The sequence below is a fragment of the Ixodes scapularis genome, unplaced genomic scaffold (assembly GCF_016920785.2).
Source record: "Ixodes scapularis isolate PalLabHiFi unplaced genomic scaffold, ASM1692078v2 PGA_scaffold6__148_contigs__length_123643588, whole genome shotgun sequence".
NCBI classification, from domain to species: domain Eukaryota; kingdom Metazoa; phylum Arthropoda; class Arachnida; order Ixodida; family Ixodidae; genus Ixodes; species Ixodes scapularis.
Genome location: NW_024609881.1, coordinates 27,756,039 through 27,776,900, shown reverse-complemented (window position 1 = coordinate 27,776,900; position 20,862 = coordinate 27,756,039). Strand labels below are relative to the sequence as shown.

The following is a 20,862-nucleotide window of genomic DNA, read 5'->3' as shown; positions in this document are numbered from 1 at the left end:
GGTGAGGCGGAACGCGGTGATAAAATACCTGTTGCCGTCAATCCTCGTCTTGCGGAGGATCTTGCGCCGCGGCTGCCAGCCGGCGACATATTCTCTTACAAACGAGAATAAACAAGAAGCCGAAGTACCTGATTCTTCTAACGGACGCACTCTTCACAGCGAAGGCAATGCCATACCTCTCCAGAAAAAAAAAAATAAAATAAAAAAGTGTGTTCCTTTTAATGGTATTTGCATCTTGCTTTCCAAATTCAAACGACTCCTTTCTCTCCCCCTCACTCTCTAATTTACACCCCTCCCCCATCCCCCCACCCCTCCCCTCCCTCTTCCGCGCCACGCCGCCGCCGATCCATTGATCCCCGCGCCGTCAACACGCCGCCGCCGGAGGTACACACACCGGCGCGCCGCCGCCGGCGATTTCTGACCGGCGCACAGGTCTACTACATTGACCCTGCCCTACCCTACACTTTTCTGCACTTCCTTCTAAATCGAATGCGCGTACTGTTTTGAAATATTTTGCGTCGACGTCCACCACAGCCCTGCAAAAACGCAATTTCATCGCATGTTACAGTAGCTAGATGGCGCAAGTCTTCGCCCAATTCGAGGTTTTCTGTTTTAGTGGTATTTTTTTCTCCATCATTAATCCCAGAGCAACTTTCAGCTGCTGCCCGTGGTTGGAGTTGGAGCGGGTGGTATCACGTCTCTCACCGAAGGATTCTGAATTTCTCTTTCAACAAACAGGTACTGGTCTTAGCACATCTCGCAGGTAACAGGACTAAAAAGTCACGCACGCAAAGATTACCCGAAATCCGGATCCTGCGAGCTTTGTCTGCGCTCCTTGGGACTATACGTTTTCTCCTGCTCGCGAGAGATAATAATAATAATAATAACATTAATAATCTTTATTTGGGCTTGTCCAGTGGTGCGGATGCAGCATTTTATGCACTGAAGGCCCGCCAGAAATGAGCAACTCGTATGAAGCAGTAGCCTGTTTTCAAATGGCGTCATTCACATAGTCAGGTTAATCATAATTTTGAGCACACTGCATTACCGCGGGTTTTATATATAGACTCGGTGCGTTCAGGAATGTCCCGAACCAGAACACACGATGACAGCCGAGAATTTGAGCTTTCCAGCAGAGTAGGTTATTAGTCAATCAATCTATCAATCAGTCCTTTATTTGCCAAAAATTCTTTTAGTGGCGCATCTGCGCACGGCTAGCAGATTAGTCTAATCCGTGCGCAGGGGCGCCTACTAGCCAACGTCCTGAGCACACGAGGCAATACAATGAAGGATGAAGTTTTGGTTCAAGCGAAAATGGAATAAATTTACAAATAAAAGGGGCAATGTACCTATAGGTGCGGAAGAACATGCAAACGACTTCTAGCGAAACCGCCGAGGTTGTTGGTCGTCTGAGCCAGAGGCGTGCATCTGTGCCCAGGGAGGGGGTCTGCATTCCTGCTACGCTTTGCTGCAGACTACGCCAAAATGCGACAGGCCTGGAGCTCGAGTGTTCGGCAGCGCCTCTGGCCAGTACATAGAACATTTTTAGGTCGCGTTTCGATTCTGCATCATTACACTCCCCTACGTTGCTCACGGACGTTATGAAAGAAAACGGAAGTCGTGAAAAGAATGTAATCTTGGCATTTCGATCAAATGCTGAGGCTACGAGGTGCATATTTTTGTTTGTTGGTTTTTCATTTTCATAAGCCACATTTACAGGAATGCGACACTAGCACATTGACTCCAGTTATCACATTCAGAGCTGTGATATAAGTAACATAGTGTGCTAGGGAAGCACCCCGCATTCGGCCGAGGTGGATTGAGGTCGCAAATGCACATTCCTTTCGGAATGGGAAGGATTATAAGAAGGCACTTGATGCAGGAGCGAGTGAACCGCTCAGAACAGTGCAAAGTCAGTCTCATTGGCGGCGGCGGGGAGTGGTATTGGGCGCTGTCCCGAGTGTTGCTCGCAATTTTCTCTTCAGAAGAAAAGCAAGCTTTTATTGCCATCGTACGTGAAATGAATAGAGCTGTGCTGCCCGGTGAGGGTAGCCCCCGTCCAGGCCTTGGGAATTGCGACTTGCACTTTGGAGGGAGTCCCTAGAGGCTCCAGTGTTAGCAGGGACAGCACCAAGAGCTTTGAGCACTGGTGCTGCGGAACAAGCAGCCCCCACCACGGCGCCGTTCCTGCCTGCGCCGAAGCCTCTTGGGGAGCCGGCTGTAGTTGGTGCGGTTTGGTGAGGCAAGGCGCGGCGGTGTTTTGCGAGCAGCTGGGTTCGATCCCCGTCCACTTGGCGACTGCGCTCGTTGCCGAAATTCGCCACGCACGTGGCTATTAATTCAATTGCATTTCCCTCTGCTCCTTTTTCTGCAGGGGTGGTCTGATGCCCTCCTGCATTCTTGCTGTAATGCGGTAATTTCATGACTGTGCTCTGGTACATTCAGTTCTTGAAGCCTCCCACCGGTGCCAGGGGGGCCTCCGTTGTGGTCACCTTGGGGGAGGGGGTTAGTGGGACATATTTTAACAGGCAGCTTGCCTTTAAACTAATGACATGCACATGCCTCCAAACCAATCGCTGACAAAGCGTTCTGCGGTGTCAGCGTTTGGCTGACATAGCCGAGTGCTACGTCAGAAACACGCCCAAATAATTCATGTTGTACCTATGGGTTTGATTCTCAACTTCGCTGCTAGGTGTGCGACAGTTGGATCTACACCCTAGAGGGGTCTCACACTCAGACCCCCCGTTGAAATCTAGGGGGTCTGAGATTTCCCTTGACTTTAAGCACTGGGTACATTGCTCGTTTGTGTCGAACTGGGTGGTGCCAGGGGTGGAGCTCGGGATGCTTGGGTTCTGCAGTGCGAGATATCATTCTGCGTGCAGTGAGCTACTGTGCACTGTGCCACTTAGCCACTGATTTTAGGAAATGGCGTTCAATGAAGCAGCTTTGCTCAAGCTGCGTTCAATGAAAAGTCGAGTCCACTACCGTTAATAACATCGGTAGTGTAGTTATCAATTTGTAATGCATGTTAAAGAGCCTTGCTTAGCAATTGTATTGCTCTTGCCAAAGTGCCCTTCAGCAGCGTTGAGGTGGTGTTGCTTGTGGCCTCTAAGGGCAGATGGATCATGGTTTCTGCTGGTTTATCTTGACCGGGGAGAAGCATTTTATTCAGCGTTTCATGTCGACTTTACGACAGTCGGCTCATTTAGTACTTTGAAAAAAGATTGTTGTTTTGTATGTGTAAACACTGCCTAAAAATGTGTTTTGGTACAACGGCTTGTTTTACAGCAATGCTCTGAAACTGCCAAGCGATTTGTGTTGGTGCAAAATTTGGTTTAAAGGGCAACTTTGGTCAAATTTCGATGATGAGAAAACAATGCAGTCCAACATCGCATCATCTGAAAAGCCTACATGTAAAATGTTACGGCACAGTCCTGCCTAAAAGTTTATTAAACCGGCCAACAATGTCGGAGCGGCTCCACGGTCACGAAGATCCACCAAATCTAGCGAGCGACGTGCGGTGCGCGGAGCAGCGCAGTCAACGCGTCAATTCCATTGTGTTGACACAGTCATGAAACACTGTGTGGAATGTCAACAACTGGAAGAATTGTTTTGCTTGTTTCTTACTTTTTAAGGTGCGGAGTGCGAGGGCAAAAGAGAAAAAAGAGAGCGTGGGGCGCCGTCTGCCGCTTTCGTTGATGACATAGCCGACGTCTTTGTACAACGTGATGTCCATAAGTTAACGCGCAGGACCAATGTTGCCTACTGTGGGCAAGGTTTCAGTTTCACTTTGTGATTTTTATTTAAACGAGGTTTGCAAGAAAACTATTTAGTTTTTCGAAAAACGAATGACATAGAACCATTTATTAGTAGTTTTGAAATGATAATCACCCGTAATCCCAGAATTTTCAAAATTTCCGGAGTTGCCCTTTAACTGATCGGATGATTACTGTGCTAGCAGTGCAACAGAAAAAACAAACAGGTTGTTTTTTAACCTACCTTCAAATGCCAACTCAGATGGCACAAACTACCATTCAGAAGAATCAGAACTAGGCACGCAGTTATTGCATTTTCTCGTTCATTCATCATGATAATCTCAAATAGCAACATTCTGGGTATTTCTTCTGCATTTTATCCTCAGCTGTCTAGTTAGCTTGATGCTCCTCAAGGTTCCACTCACTTTGTTCTTAATTAGTGCCATTGATCTTTGCGTTTGGTCCCAGGCATCTCAAGTGGTCCTGTGCATTCTCCGTGACCTTCTTAAGCCTTCTCACGGGCCTGGTTGCAGACGGCTATTTCTATGGAACTGATTCAGTCCTCAAGTCGTAAGTTCTTTGTTTCAACATGTTCTATAAACACAGAACAGTAACGGTATCTAGACTGCAGGCAGTCATAGTCTGGAGCTAGTGGTTTATCCAGGAATTTTTTTCGGGGGGGGTGGAGGGGGCTGAGGTGGCTGGAATGTCCATGATTTGAGGTGCAGAGGGGGGGAGGGGGGCTAAATGTATGTGTATATTATAGGTAGGGCTCCGTGTTTTCGGAATTCATTTTTCATGAAATTTGGAGGGTGTTTTTCGGAGTTTATTTTTCGTAAATAAGATTAATTTTGCAGTGTTTCCTGTTAAAAAATTATAAATAATAACTGGATGCAAACATATGGCAGATAAAAACTAAAACACACTTGTATCAATTAAGATGTCTTGAGTTGATTTTGGCATTGGTGCCATTGGCAATACTAATTTGTCCCACGACAAAAGTCGCACACAAGTGTGGCTTCGATAAACGTCGATACCTAAAAATCATTAAACTGCCGGTGTTAGCTACAAGGAAGCTCGTATTCATCCCATCAATCTATCCTGTGGCCACGCGATTTGGAGTGGTTCAGGATGTAATAGAGAAGTTTCAACTGCCCCTCTTCCCTATTTTATACAATCTCTATGATCAATAGCTTTCACTGTTACCCCCCGAAACATACCCTCTCCTTTCTCTAAATCCCAAATCCCATGGCCCAAACTGGAAACCAAAAGAGTGGCTTTTGTCGCGACACAAATGGTATAATGACCTGTTTCCCTGAACCAACCTTGACGAGACAAGCCGTAAGACCCCTTTTGACAACGGTCCGAGGCTAGAAAGGTAATTATGGTGTCATTTTCCCAGGACCATTGACCCTGCACTGCCCAAATTGGGAAGGGGGGGGGGGTGGCATGAACACATAACAATACAGAGTTTATCGGATAAATCCGAATTGACAAAAATTTTACCGGCGGGTGTTTTTCAGAGTTTTTCGGATTTATCTAAGAACAGGGAGCCCTAACTATAGGGTCGGCGGGATTTCGGGGGGGGGGGGGGGGGGGGGGGAGCTGAAGCCCCATAAGCTTCCCCCCTGGCTATGTCATTGTCTAGAGCAGCACTTCTTGTACAGCTGTCAATAGACTTCTAGGGGTTCATGCCGATTTGGAGATCCTCCACCAGAGACGCGTCCTCAGCGCAGCTCAGAGCCAGATGAAAGTTTTTCTGGGTGATGGGTCGTGCTTCAAGGTGAGGCAAGCAGCGAAAAAGGAATTTCAAGAGAGGCTCATGCAGTGGAGAACGAAAGTTGGGCAATTTTAATGTTGGGTTCCTTGTTTGTGCACATGGCCTCCCAGCATTGCCTTTTTTACGCTGGTGCATGTTGGTCGCCTGCTGGTCAAGTCTGGATGTTTGTATGGATGGACGCTAACGACTGTACCCTTTCTAGTGAGCAGTAGCTTGCGCCACTTAGCCTAGAAACCAAAACAAAAAATATTCCTTCCCCCTTCTAAGCAAAATTCTTTCCCTCTTTATTACTGTAATCGTCACCAGGCAGTGTGGGATATCGCCATGATAATCATTGGGGGATCGGGCAAAAAACTAAAAAACACAGCCTCTCACCTTCTCACCTTGGTGAAGGAGTTGCCATTTCTTTGGTAAAACCTTGTCGGCAAACACATAAATGCGTGGAATAAACAAGGAGCAGAACTCGGCTCCTCCTTTGTTCTGTGCATTTTTATGCTTGATTTATGCTGATTGAAGCCTATTTCTCAGACGTCCTTCAAGATACATGGTGTAGCCAACCACTGAAAGAAAGCAGATGACACACAGACAAATTCTGTAGCCAGCAAAAGTGCCGTCGCTACGCAACCACATTTTTAAAATTTCTTTTTTCACTCCCATTGTCCGCACCTATTTTTAGTCCAGAGGTACATTTTGAAAAGATTACGTTCACTTTAATTGACCACGGTCATTGCGAACAGTCTCGATAAGGAGGTGTGCCATCTATCAATATGTGCGCCAAATGCGTCCTGCAACTAGATTCGGTCATCTGCGTTGCCAGCCGCCGTTGATTATTGCAAGTATTTGGCCCTGTTTTTTTTACAGAAAGGGGGCTAGGCTTTGTAACTTTACAATATAAAACCGTCCCGTGAAAGTTAAGATTGGTACCAGCGGGTGTAGATTTTTACGGCCCATTTTAGATCGAGCCTCGTCATTTCACACACCCTATACATGAGAATGCAAAATAATTTTTGTGTAGTTATAGAGACATGACACAGGACACCAAGAATGGAGAGCTGGCGATGACAATATGTGCTAAATATGACACGAAACTACCAGAGGGATAAGAACCAGAACGGCGATTGCGCGTTTGGTGAGCATTGCGGTGCCATTTCTTTACACGCGCTTATTTTTGACTACTGACCTTGAAGGTGTTGCACTTGGCTGGAGAAGAAGGAAGTAAAAAAAAGGAGGAAAAGGTGGATCAGGGAGAGGATAGAAGTGAATAGGGGGATCTAGGGATGAGGGGGAAAGTCAAGGAGGTCCCCCGGGGATTTGTTGTGGGTATTGTTTTGGGAATCGCACTTCTTTTTTCCCGAAATGGTCCCGGCAGAAAATACCCGATGCCTTGGAGGACTCGGCGGGTGGGATGGGGTTTGTTTCTTTTTTTGAGTTGCCTGCAACAATAAACATTTAAGCGTACTACATTCATAGTTTGGATTTCAAATAGCTGCTTTCTTAGCATTTTGAATTTGGGTTCGTTCAGTGTTGGAACTGCTGCGCCATTTGTGCCAAACTGCGCCAGAACGAGCAACCTGCCGCATGCTGCTCCAAAGGCTGTATTTGCGCACAACTGGTGCCGTGTCTGCGCCAAAAGGGAGCTGTTCTCGAAAAAGGAAACTGAAAGTGTCCGACACTTGTCATTGTTGGCGATGCCACTAAAAATTTTGAAAGTACACTTGTTGTTTTTTTGGATGCCTAAGTGTGATGTGCGAAGGGTAGTGCTGTGTGAATATTTGAATTATACGCTATTTGATATTCGCTTCAAAATTAACTGCAAGATCCACATTTTTTGAAGTGTTGATTGCTGCGGGTTAGCCCCCTTAAGTGCGCTTCTCCTCAAACACCAGTGTACTGCAGCATTTTTTAAAGTGTTGATCGCTGCGGAAGTGCGCTTCTCCTCAAACACCAGTGTACTGCAGAGGAGCAATACCCGCAGAGTTGACACCCCAATCTCGTGACTCGCTTTGTCGCATCAAAGCCACTTGCTTGGGCGAAAAACACACTTTCAAAGGGGTCTGGTGCATGCACGCACCTGGTGTAATAAAAAAAAACACAAAAAACAGGAAACATTGAAACGTGATTGTTGATATTTACATTGCAGTAAAATCTTCGAAATTTAACTGGGCTATTATGCAAGCGTATATGTTAGGCAGCTATATTCTAACAACATGTGTTTATTATTTGTGCTTATTTTTTGTTCTTTTTAAAAATCAGAATTGAAGAAAATATTTCTATATAGCAAGAAGATTCATAAACCGCCTTAATTAAGTCTGGTTGGACTCCTTATGAATTAATTTTATGTCAAATCTGTCATTTGCTTGCCATCCCAACATAGGTATTGGACTTTTGAGGCTACAGTGTATAAATATAGTTACATTAAATTTAACAGATCTCATGAGTGGGCAATTAGGAGCTTGGGAACAACCTTTGGGAGTTCAGCTGAATTTTCATTTATGCATGGTGTAACAGTAGCGAAAGGCATAGAGAAAGGTGCATCAGCCATTCACTATTCAATTAAAAAAATATTTGGCCAAAGCGACTATTCACTTTGAATTTGCTTCGAACCCAAAATTCATTTGCACATGCCTTACGATGGGTTATCGGTTTTTGTGCAAACTGTACTCGCATCATTTGCAATGAATAGCTAGCATTATTCATTGTGATTGGCTAGAGTAGCTGTGTGCTCCGCTTAGCTGCTCTTTGAACAGTAGCAGGTGAAATACGAGCAAGAACAGCATGATATGAACCCTACAAAGTAGCCAAAAACATCTTTTTACGTCAAACACTGACTGAAGACGCCATCGGTATTAGTAATAGGGTAATCGAGACATCTGCAAAATTATCGCCATATATTGTTCAATATATAAATAAATATCTGTAGCGGCTAGGTCCCCTGTAGGTATGACACTTGAAATAGTCTCCCACCATTCCAATAACTGCAGTTTTTTCCCCAGGCTAACTTTCAGAGAGATAGTATAAAATTGTTTGGTCTGAAAGCTCAAAATTGTTTTCTCCAAGCGTAGGAATCTCTGCTCCAAAACCCATTTTTCTTTGCTACAAGAGCTGCTCCAAATCACCACTTGTCAGTTACACCACTGTTTTTTTTAGTCACTTTATTTCACTGTGTGAATTTTAGTTTCTTTGGGATTGGGTCAATTCTGGATAAAAACTTATTTCCCAAACTTGTTTGAAAAGGGCTGCTCTTTTCTCCACTTACAAATCACCATGGTGTACTGGGTTAAAGCTATTAAAAATATTGACCTCCTTAATTAATATTGCACCCACTCACAACAAATCCTGAAACGGCACTTCTAAATCTGTTAGAACCCCCAATGCACGGGAAAGGGGGTATCTCGTTCCCATTCGTCTGCTAATCAGTAACAAGAAGCGACCTGCATTTAGTCAAACATTTATTCGTTTGTCAAATAGTGAGTGTCTCTTTTCTACACTTGCCAAAGGGAACGAGTCCCCACAACAAATCTCTGGGGGACCTCCGTGACTGCAACGCGACCCCTCTTTCCTTTTCCTTCTCGAGCGTAGTGAGACACCTTTGAGATCAGTACCCATCATTGTGCCAGTGGGCCTACTGGAAATGGGCCGTTGGCCGGGCGTAGCTCAAGGACGGCGGCCAGCTGCGGGCCGGTGAGAAAGCCCCTGGGTGCCGGATCTGGCCCGCGGGGCGGGGTTTGGAGGCCCCTGATCTAGAGCATGTAAGAGAAACAACATGCACTTAAGCAGGCTCGGTGATGTTTATGCTAATAGAACAGTTATGGAGTGAACTGTATTTAAGTGCTTTTATGAAGCAAAAAACTTTTAGCCTTTCCACTCCGGTGAAGAAGGAAGACGAGCGGAGCTGTACCATGGAAAGTAATGGCTGGCCGCAAGTCGGCAAGCCAGAGCGGAAAGGCTGCCGCCATCTATGAGCGACGGCGGCAACCAGATACGTGGCTTACCGCCGTTGCTCATAGATGGCGGTAGGTCTCCAGGGGTCGGTGTCTTCATTTCTTTGCGGGGGACATGATCCTAGGGAAACTAGCCCTTAACAGCTCCGCTGTAAAAGAAAAGGACAGCGACATATGAAACCAGTCAGCTGAAGTCTGACTTCAGTAGTCGCTACTTATTTTTAAACTTATTGTCCTGGTTTGGTTTTCCTTGTGTTTCCTTACACACATAAACTCTTTTAGGTGATGAAGCAGCACAGTTGGTGGAGACCAGCTGCCCTCTGAAAGCCACCGAGGACATCTGGTTCAGATGCTGTTCCTGCACTTACTTCACCAAAGATCAGCATGGAATTGTGAGCCACCTGGTTGTCCATGGTGATGAACAAGTCAAGTGCCACCATCTCCCCGTGCCTCCCAGCTCTAGGTCCATAGTGCACGCCAACACTCAATTGCACAGAGGTGATAAGTTCTTTAAGTGCAAACTGTGTCCTCTATCCTTCGCTCGAAATGCCTATTTGACCCGTCATAATCGAACTCATACGGGTGAAAAGCCTCATAAGTGCAAGCTGTGCCTCCATGCCTTTACTAACCGTAACCATCTGGTCGAGCACAATCGAATACACACAGGTGAAAAGCCATTCAAGTGCGAGCTGTGTCCCCAAAGCTTTGCTCGGGGGTCTGGTCTGACCGATCATATTCGAACACACACAGGTGAAAAACCATTCAAGTGCAAGCTGTGTCCCCAAAACTTTGCTCGGAGGTCTAGTCTGACACATCATCTTCAAACACACACAGGTGAAAAGCCATTCAAGTGTAAGCTCTGTCCTGAAGCCTTTGCTCGGAAGTGCAATCTTAGAAACCATAATCAGAAACACCACAGTGAAACACCTTATAAGTGCAGGGTGTGTTCCCAAGCCTTTGGTCAATTTAGCAGTCTTATCCACCACAACCAAGCACAAGGTCACAATCCATTCAAGTGCAAGCTGTGTCCCCGAGCCTTTGCTCGGAAGTCCTGTTTGACCCGTCATATTCGAACACACACAGGTGAGAAGCCTTATATGTGCAAGCTGTGCCCACAAGCCTTTTCAAGGAGTTCCAGTCTAAATCGCCATAATCGAACACACAGTGATTAAGAGCCTTACATGTGTAAACTGCACCCCCAAGCCTTTGCTAGCAGTTCAAATCCGATCTGCCATAATTGAATGCATGGTAGTGAAAATCCTTAAGAGCACAAACAATGCCCCTTAGCTTTTTTTTTTTTTTTTTGCTGGGAATAGAAGTCTGATCTACCACACTGAAGTGCACGTCTTGAAACACACATTTGTGAAAACCCTTACGATTCAAATGTAAGTTGAGCCTTCCATGCTATATAATGTGTGTAATCATTCATCTCATGTAGAATTGTATGCTATTTCAAGTTAAATATTTAAGTGCGAGCAATGTCCCAAAGTCTTTGCTTACATTAATAGTAAAGGTTGCCACATTGAAGTGCATATGTGCATAAAGCCTGTCGAAAACATTTTCTAAATTGTTTTGTTTCATCAGGCATGCACCAACACATGAGGTTGACAAATTTAAAGGAGTTGTGCGAGAATTTCTGAACTTCAGTGAATTTCGAAATTAAGTAAATGAAGAACAGAAGACCACCTTCCTTGTACGGAATGGTGGTTTTTATCTTAAAATAAATAAATAAAAGTTTGGACTTTGGAGTACCTCTCAACTCTCTTACTGTCTTTTGAGTGACGTCACTTGGAGAACTACTTGGTTTCCCACTGGGCTCTGCCTTCAGGGCCCTAGCACTCCCTTCGCAATTTATCAAAGATTGGCATCGACGAGGGTCGCTGCGAGCGGTCAAGGAAAAAACGCGGTTCACCACGGGGCTGAGGGCCAGAGGGGTGGTTATTATTTGGGCCCGTTCTCGTTTTGACCTTCTTGTTCGGGCTTTCTCAAAAGGCCCTTCTCGGTCGTGGCCTCTGCATTTGATCCATTCTCGTTACATCCTTCGTGTTTCATCTTCCAAGAAAAAAAAAAAATAAAATCGGGCCACTTCGAGGTGTCGGCGTTACGGCTCGGTCTCCGCGTATCCCCGAAGAAGCTTCTTCAAGTCCACCCTGTTATCAATTTAGCCTATCTCCAATATAATTTATTTTTGAAAATAAATGACGTCTTGACAACTGGGTTTTTGGTAATTAAAGAAACATTAGGTTTAGTATTCTCGATAAAATTTTAGGTTTCATGACGGACACTATTGGTGGTCGCGTACCACCATCGCACAGTGCTCTTGCTCTGAGTTCCGCAGGTAGGCTGGCGCATAGTTCCCTTGCGCGGCTTGGTCTCGCCCATGGCTGTAACCCGATGCTGCATCCGGTCTGACGTCAGCCAGTCTCACCTTCACGGAATTCACGTGCGAGACCTTGGTGCCGAGCTAGAATAAATCACAATCTTCCGAGAACACAACCTTGTGCCCAACGAAATAAAAGAAAAGGGCAGCACAGAATGGCGCTCGCTTGGAATGCGCTTGGCAAAATAAAATAAAAGGGCCAAAACAGAATGGCGCTCACTTACATTTGGGCATCCTGGCATTGTTAACGTCCTTGTTAACGACAACGAAAAGCAATGCTTATGCAAATTAAGAACGATGAATCTTTCACGTTTCTTAATAATAATAAAAATATGAATACACATGAATGGACACTACATATAAGTGAACAGCACAATGAATGCATCAAAGCTTCAATGGACGTTATGCAACAAAAAACAACATCAACAAAATCAATACAAGCAAAAAGTAATATGTTTCAAATGTGCTCACTTCGGAGTTGCACACTTACGTGCAGAGCGCCTCGGGAGCCGAACGGTGACTTTCTCCCTGGTGGATTCTGCTTCTTCTGACGATGATGTGTCGTCTTCCAAGTCTGTTTTCTTTGTTGTCGACGTCCATTCCTTCAACTGGGAAACATGCGCCGTAGTTGCGAATCTACTGGCCTTGGTCTTGTCAAGCTCAGTGACGCGATATGTGTCGGATGGAAGAACCTGCGTCACAACCAAAGGCCCTCTGTACTTTGCTTAAGCCTTCATTGGCTTGCCTGTTGGTTCAAAGGCTCTTCTCATGAAGACTATGTCTCCGACATCGTACAGTCGCGCAGGGAAGTGTCTTCGGTCGTATGCGGTTTTCAGTTTTTCTTGTTCCTCAACGAGGTACTGTCGCACCTGTTCCCGCATTTCCTTGGGGTCTTGCCACACCGGTTCCTCAGCTTCGACTAGCCATTTTAATGCGGTGTTGTGAAAGTCTGGTTGATATCAGTGTAGCATCTCGAAGGGGGTCTTTCCCGATGTTTTATTCACGGAGTTCAAATTACCCTCAGCTAAATTCAGTTTTGCGTCCCAGTCGCGCTGCTGGGGGTCTGTCATGGAGATTGTGATGACAGGCAGTACAGTCCTGTTCACCGTCTCCACTTGACCGTTCGCTTGTGGGTGTCATGTAGAATTAAGCACGTGGTGTGTGGCTCGTACACTGCAAAACTCCTCAAATGCCCGAGTAGTAAAACGACTTCCCCTGTCTGTGATTAGGGTTCTCGGGAGGTTTCTTTCCAGGATAAGCTCCTGCAGAGCCCGCAGTGCGCGCTTGGTCGATGTGTCGCGCGCTGCGAAGAGTCTCACAAATTTTGTTAGGTTGTCAATGATGACAAGTAGGTATTGTTTCTGCTTCTTACTTTGCATGAATGGACCCATGTGATCTATGGGCACCACCTCAAATGGTTGCGTGCCTGGTTGTATGGGGTTAAGGAGACCTTCTCATCTGCCAGCAGGTATCTTGTTGAAAATGCACTCAAAACACTGTGAAATGTGCTTCCGAACGTAGTTCCGCATTCGCGGGAACCAGAAGCTCTCATGATTCTGGGCGACTGTTCTGTCAAGTACGAAGTGACCCATTAAGTCATAGGACTGCACCACTACAGCCTTCTGCGTACACTGGGGCAGCGCAAACTTGTACTTTTTCTTGCCGTTCTGTTTGATTACTCATCAGCCTATCATTCTTCAGAATGTAGTTGCTCACTTTCCCCTTCTCCTGTTCAGTGCGACAATGTTCCGGTTTTTCTAGTATGGTCACCAGTTCTCGTAGCTCCTCATCTCCTCATCGAAACGCTAGCACTTGGTCTGCAAGGTCGCAGGTGAGGCAGACCTCGAAGTGGTCCTCAAGGACAGAGTCCATCGGATTCACCGGCTCTTCCACTGGGCATCAGATAAGCGAGTCCACATGAAGCATCCGTGATCTGGGACGGTGCCTCATTGAAAAATCAAACTCCTGGATCAAGTCATACCACCTCGCAATCTGGGGCTTATGTGTTCGTTGTGCATTAAGGTACACCAGAGCCTGGCAGTCAGTCACAATAATAAAATGGATGCCAAGTAACAATGGTTTAAGCCGATCCGCCGCCCAAATGATAGCCATCGATTCGAGCTTTAATGAGATAGTTGCCCTCGGCGTCGGTCATTTTCTTGCTTATGTAGTAGACAAGGTGCCACTCGTCGTCTTTCTGTTAAAGGAGCATTGCTGCCAGTCCCTTTGCACAGACGTCTGTATGCAACTGCGTCTCCACATTCGGGTCGTACAGTTGAACTACAGATTCACATGTTAGTCTTGACTTAAAAACTGGAAGCTTTCCTCTTGCTCAGGGTTCCACTCAAGCTTTGCATTCTTCTTGGTGAGTCTTGTGAGGGGTTCAGCGATTAACGCATACTTCGGGACGAAGCGTCGAAAAAAGCTCGTCAGCTCCAAAAATCGTCTGACATCATGACGGTTTTTTGAGACCGGGAACTCTGCAATTGCCCGTACCTTAACTGCGCCGTGTTGCACCGCTCCGTTCTTCAGTCAAAAGCCCAGAAAATCCACACTGTCTCTTCCAAAAGTGCATTTGCTCAGGCGAAGAGTTAAATTCGCCTTTCTGAAAGCTTCCAGAATTTCGCGCAGTTGCGTGACGGTATCACCCGCTTTTTTGATGGAATCAGCACATCATCAAGGTAACACATAGCAATCGTCCCCTTCAGCGGCCCCAAAACGTGGTTCATAAGACGCTGGAAGATGGACGGAGCATTCGTGAGTCCAAACATCATCCTCTCAAATTGACCTGTCTCGTCCGGAGTGATGAAAGCTGTCTTCTTCGCATCGTCACTCAAGGGCACCTGAAGGTAGCTGTGAGCGAGGTCTAGAACTGTGTACATCCCTGCTCCGGATAGTCCTTCTACTCCTGCTCCGGATAGCCCATCAATGCTTGGTAGAGGTTATTTTTCTTTTGCGGACTGGGCGTTCAATTGTTGATAGTCCAGAACTAGACGCTTTTCTCCGTTCTTCTTTTGAACAAGGATCATGGGACTTGCGTAAGCGGAATGCGTCTCGCTCACAATCCCCTCTCGTTTCCATTCGCTGACAATCTCGCAAATCGTTTCTCTTTCTGCCACATAGGTTCAGGAAGGCCAAACCGCAACTGGTGAGCTTCCCGGCACTTCTGGGATGTCCATTTCAAGGATTTTGTGCACCTAAGCTTGCTCGAGTTCGTAGTGAAGCACTCCCGAATCGCGATACTCATTCAGGAGGTCAAGGAGCTCATTCTTTTGCCCCTCGGTCACCAACGAACCTACTTCGACCTGATTCTTATCTATCGGCTTCCAAATTGCCGTGGTGAAAACTCCCTGTTTCTCGGTTTCGTAACTCTCTTCTTCTTGGTTTCCTTGGTTGTCCTCCTCGTCGAATGTGTTTACAATGTCGACCGCAGTGATACGTTCAAGACGCTGTCCCTTTTTAATGGCAACATCGTTATTTCCGTTTGGAAATACTGGAAGAGCAATCTCTCTGTCTTTCATGTCGAGAAGAATTTCTTTTCCACAATTGTGGAACAGAACGGGGCCAGTGACATCAGATTCTGATGACAGCGTGATCCAGTTTACCACGTTCGCCTGGAGGGTGGACCTTTCGGTTGTCTTTACAATCAACTTGGGATTGTTGCTCAAATGTTCGAGGTAAGAGAAAGGGCACTGACTCTTGTGCCAAAAGCGTAGACATCCGCCCAGCCTAGCTTAACTCGCGTAAGGTAGCTCGGTGAAAGTTCGACCAACGAGCAGGTCGACCGACTGGGCTTCGTCTGGTACAACAAAAAGTGTGATGTCCTTCCCAGTAACACCGTCAATCTCCAAGTCTGCTTTGCATTTACCAATTGACGTTACTGCCGGGACGTCCCGGTTTACAAATCCATAAAGAGCTGTTATGTCTCTCATCAGCTCAGCACTGCAACGCACTGCCGCAGGCGCGCAAGAGAGGCAACTTCCGGTGTCAATCATTCTAATGAGCTTTTTTTCGCCGTTCCATGTGACTTGCCTGAGGAGCACTTCAGAAAAACTCCACTCTTTTGAGTTGCTTACGGTGTTGGTCTCACTCCTTGGGGCTCTTTCGATGAAGTGACGCTGAGTGTGCCTGGTTTTTCCACAGCTCAGGCACTTTAGTAGGCGCTTTCGCTCTGGACAGTCGCGCACGATGTGACCAAACTGTGAGCAGTTGTAGCACTTACACTGCCCCTTTACGTTGTGTATTGGTGATGTCTTATCCTTGTTGTTTCTCTCGTCAAGTTTTCTTGACAGACGTCATACCCGCGTCTCGATTTCGCGGTGTGTCGGTAGCAGCCTTTTTGTCACGCTGTCCACTGAAGCGCTCTTGTCGATCCCGATCGATTCTTTTGAATTGCTGTATGTTGTGTAGGAGGTCATCACCGTCCTCGTGTGTTCTGCCCATTAACATGGTGCGCACAGTTGTCTTGATTGCAAGCCGGCCAGTACTTGCTCGCGAGTATCGCAGAAGTCGAGGTTTGCCTCTCCACAAAGACTGATCTTCGAGTGGAAGTAGGCGATCGTGCTCTCATTTTGCTGCTGGACGCGGTCTTGCATTCTTCTCCAGCGTTCCACTGCTCGGGTCTGGCTAACGAATGTTTGTTGAAACTGGTGCTCGAGATCTTCCTACGACACAATTTTTGCATAGCGTGAGCGTAACCAGTATTTGGTAGCTTCTGTGAGATGCGATTTTGCCGTCTCCAGGAGGAAAGGTGTCGACCACTTGTGAAGAGTCGCCGTCCTTTGTAGGTTCTCAATCCACTCTCGCGCAGCTGCTGCGTCCTTGCTTCTGTCGAAGTTGGATATGTTCTTACTGAGGTCAGGCATTACCTGGAACGTCGGCACGCCGCTCACTTCCGCTGCTCCTGACTGCGCCGGAAGGGCAAGTCGTCCCAAGAGGTCCGTTAACAAACAATACTTTCCTTGAATCATTCCCAAGAGCTCACGGAAACAAAACTCGTCTCCCAGGGAATGAGCAATTTCAGGCGAACCTGCCTGGTTTGGAGATGCTCCTGATGCTTCTTGGTTCATGGTGAAGCGTTGAGCTGTAGAAATGCAATTACACCCAGCACACAGGCCCGCACAATCAATATAAAGCGATAACATAATACACTACATCTCATACGGAAACTGAAAACTCCGTTGGTAAAGAGTTCCACCAGGAGATGAAACGTCAGACGGTACCTAATCCTTGAGTTCCGTGCAGTGAGGAGCCCCCAATCGTAGGCACTCACACGCACGTCGCCCACCTGTTGCTCTGTGGGTCGCTCCAACCGGGTTCTGATCGCACCTGACTTGTCGATCCAGGGTCCGCGGGTTCGGATGCCTGAAAGCACTTGTTTGCTTGTGTCACTCTTCAATCCTTTCGTTCCGAGGAGTTGATTGATAATCCCACTTCTGATATGTTATAAAATTAGTCTATCTCAAATAAAATATATTTTGAAAAGAAACGAGGTCTTGACAACTGGGTTTTTGGCGATTAAAGAAACACTAGGTTTAATATTCTCGATAAAATTTTAGGTTCCATGACGGACACTATTGGTGGTTGCGTACCACCATCACACAATGCTCTCGCTCTGAGTCCCACAGGTAGACTGGCGCATAGTTCTCTTGCGCAGCTTGGTCTTGCCCATGGCTGTAACCCGATGCCGCATCCGGTCCGACGTCAGCCAGTCCCGCCTTCGTGGAATTCACGTGCGAGACCTTGGTGCCGAGGAGTTAGAATAAATTACAATCCTCCGAGAACACAACCTTGCGCTCAGTGAAATAAAAGAAAAGGGCAAAACATAATGGCGCTCGTTTTGAATGCCTTCGGCGAAATAAAATAAAAGGGCCAAAACAGAATGGCGCTCGCTTACAACCCCTCCACACTCGCCTATACGCAAGCGCTCCCAAACGCGCACGTGCTAATTAGTCCCACGGTTTGGCTAATAGCTCCTGGAATTCGTCCCTTCCACTCTTGAAACATGCAGCGAAGGTCAGGACCCTCTTGTTGGGTGGTCTGGAAGTGGTAGCAGGCGCTGGGCAATGGAACACCGAACTGCTCTTGTGTCAGAGCACGGCTTTGTAGGTCCCTCTTTTCTCACGTCACGGGAGAGTGCACTCAAAGTGGTCCCCCCACCCCTTCCAACATACAAACACACACACTCTGTACTCTATTTTTCCCTAAAGCGGATTGCAGCGTATCCTACGAGCTGTCGGAGCAGATCCAGAACTGAAAGCTTACCACGCGCCATTCAGTTCAAGTGCGAACGGGACCAAATGTGAAGAGACCCAGATGCGAAAAAACCGGTTTGGGCGTTTTGAGAAGGTTCAAACGAAAAGTTCCAAAGGAGAATGAGGCAAAACGAGAGCGGGCGAAACGCAAATGGGGGGTTTCGAAATATGCCCTGGCCAGAGTAAATGAGATGGGGAACAGTTTTGTTGACTTCTGTATACTTTCAAGGATGGGACACCATAGTTTCTGCAATCACCAAAACCCGGCTACAGATTGACCGATGATGTATTCTTTGCGACTATGTGGTGGAACCGCAGCCTTTCAGGGGAAAGGTGGCATGTTTTTTCTCACTTCTGCCAAAATAAGTAATATTAGAAATACAAGCTGCAACTGCATTTAACGTTAATATCTTTGCACTGCCCCTTTAAAAGGGAATTTGTGTGAAGCTGCTGGCAGGAAAGACTTTTTTTGAGCACGAGCATTGTCTCAGAACATTTGGCCAGAATTCGAGTTTGGCAGCATGGATTGTGCACAAAGAGTCTGACTGCTTATTAGCCATTCATTTGCATGCCTACTTTGTCATCACAAAAAAGTATTTGGCGGTAAGGAACGATTACTTGAAAGTGGTGATCAAGAGGCGTGTCATTGTAACGGTAAACAGTGTTCAACTTTTTAATTCAATAAGACGGGTCAGAGTGGGCCAATTTTGAATGTTCTACATCCGAGTACACGCTGGACCATGCCTTTGCTCTTGTTTTGAGTTCCTTTGCACTTGTCCGAAGTGTGTTTCATTGAGAATGAGGTGTGGTCTGATATTTTGTAAAGGAGTTCATTGTTGTATTGTTATTTACTCCTATCTATGCAGAAGATGTAAGCTCGCAGAAAGAAAATGTGTAACCGCAATTCCATTTAACGTTTTTTAAAGATGAAGTTGGAAATTTAAGCTCCCTCACTGTTTCAGTTGTTGCTGATCTTGGCACTGAAGTGCGTGCGGAGTGTATCTTAAAGTTTCGACCTTGAAGTCCTGTACCATATGCTATCGTATTTTAGCAATTACCTCGTGGGTGATTGATTGATGAGCACGTGCATGCACTGCAGCACTAATGGGGTATTGTAGTCGAATTCCCACACCACCCAGCAAGTTTTTAAAAAGAACTGACATTGTACCGATGTCCACGTTTGTAAAAGCGTGCAATTCCTTTTCAAGATTGTATTGGCGAAAGGTGTAGAGATCTTGGGACTGACCTAAATAGTTTTGCAGTAAAATGGATAGGTGGGCTTCCTCGTGTCCTCATTTTTTGGCTCTTCGCAAGTTAAATAGTTTTCACTACCCTCTGCACAGGCATTTTCTTAATGATGTATTTATATGACACCTGCTTGGGGGAAGACTTAACTCTGAAAGAAAAAAGAATAAATAAAGCATTATTATTATAGTGTTTCGGTGGTCACAAAATTTCGTTGCTCAGTTTTTTTGGTCCTGACATTTGTTTCAGTGTTGCCTGGCCCTCTGAAAATTTTAAAGTGGAGATGTCATTCAACAAGGTAGAGGGGCTTAGAGCGATAAACTGGCACCTGAAAGTGACCGCCAATTGGCTGCCGCCATGTTGCGCATTTTTGACCACTGGACACGTGACCTTATAGTTTTGCGTCTAGATTTGAACGAAGTACCGCGCACAGATAATATGTTATTGATCTTTATTAGAGGTCTGTTCACACAATGCATCTTTTAGGCACGCAACAGTTTCGCGACACTCCAAGTTTCGCGAAATGTGCTCGTTCACACGTCGATGACATTTAGACTCGCGAAAATAGTTTGGGTGTTGACCATAAAGTGGCGCTTCAGTTGAAAGCCAACATCATCATCATCACCATTAGCCATTCAGCGTCGTGTTCTCCATCTCCTGCCACATTCTAAGAGTCAAAACGCAGGCGAGCTGGTGAACATCATAATTAAGAAATAAAACCTTAAGACAAAGAAACAAAAAGCGACATACACACCACCGTCTTAAAACCAGCACAGCATACAGCTGTCATTTACTTCCATTTACTTAATTTACTCTTAAATTGTCATTTACTAGTTGTTGAATTGTCATTTACTGCCATTTACTTTATTTACTGTTGAATATGTATAATCTGGATGGAGGTTGACAAAGAAGAAGACTGTTGTGGAAGTAAATGAGAGCTGTACGCTGTGCTGGTTTTGAGACGGTACTGTGTACGTCCCTTTTTGTTTCCTTGTTTCAAGGTTTTATTTCTTAATTATGACTAAAAATAGACGCAAATTATCATCATCACCAATTACGTCTTCGTCCATCGCTGGATTTTTTTCCTTCAGTGGTGCTTGACGTGCTTGCGGAAGCGCCGGCAGTATCCACCGTTCGTGGTTTCTGTTTTTTTTCGGATTTGGCTCGGCTACAACACCGGCAGAGAAGTGGTCTTCTCAAACAGCTCGCTCGCCCCTCAAAGGCCACGTGACAGTGTTTCTGAGCGGCCATTGGCGGCGCCCTAAGGGTGATTGACAGGACTCGGCAAAGTTTCAGCAAAAGCTCGTTCCAGGAACGAGGTGTGCGCGCAACTTTTTTAGAGCGCAGCTCTTAGGGGCCCGTTCCCGGCTTGAGCGGCGTCGCCGTCGCCGTAACCAAGGTCATCCCAAGGTCACGTGACCCCCAAGGTCACGTGACCCCTCCAGGTCACGTGACCCCTCCCAAGGTCATCTCAAGGTCACGTGACCCCACGTGACTCCCAAGGTCA

The 20,862-nt window shown here is 46.2% G+C and overlaps 1 protein-coding gene across 1 annotated transcript; it reads left to right on the top strand.

The window, feature by feature from the left end:
• Positions 1-649: 649 nt before the first annotated feature.
• On the top strand, positions 650-19,724 carry LOC120844377 (zinc finger protein 525). The gene is made up of 3 exons (XM_042286107.1): positions 650-738; positions 4,224-4,325; positions 9,759-19,724. Exons 2-3 carry the CDS (start codon positions 4,301-4,303, stop codon positions 10,646-10,648), a joined length of 915 nt encoding a protein of 304 aa, XP_042142041.1. The 5' UTR covers positions 650-738; positions 4,224-4,300; the 3' UTR covers positions 10,649-19,724.
• The last annotated feature ends 1,138 nt before the right edge of the window (positions 19,725-20,862 follow it).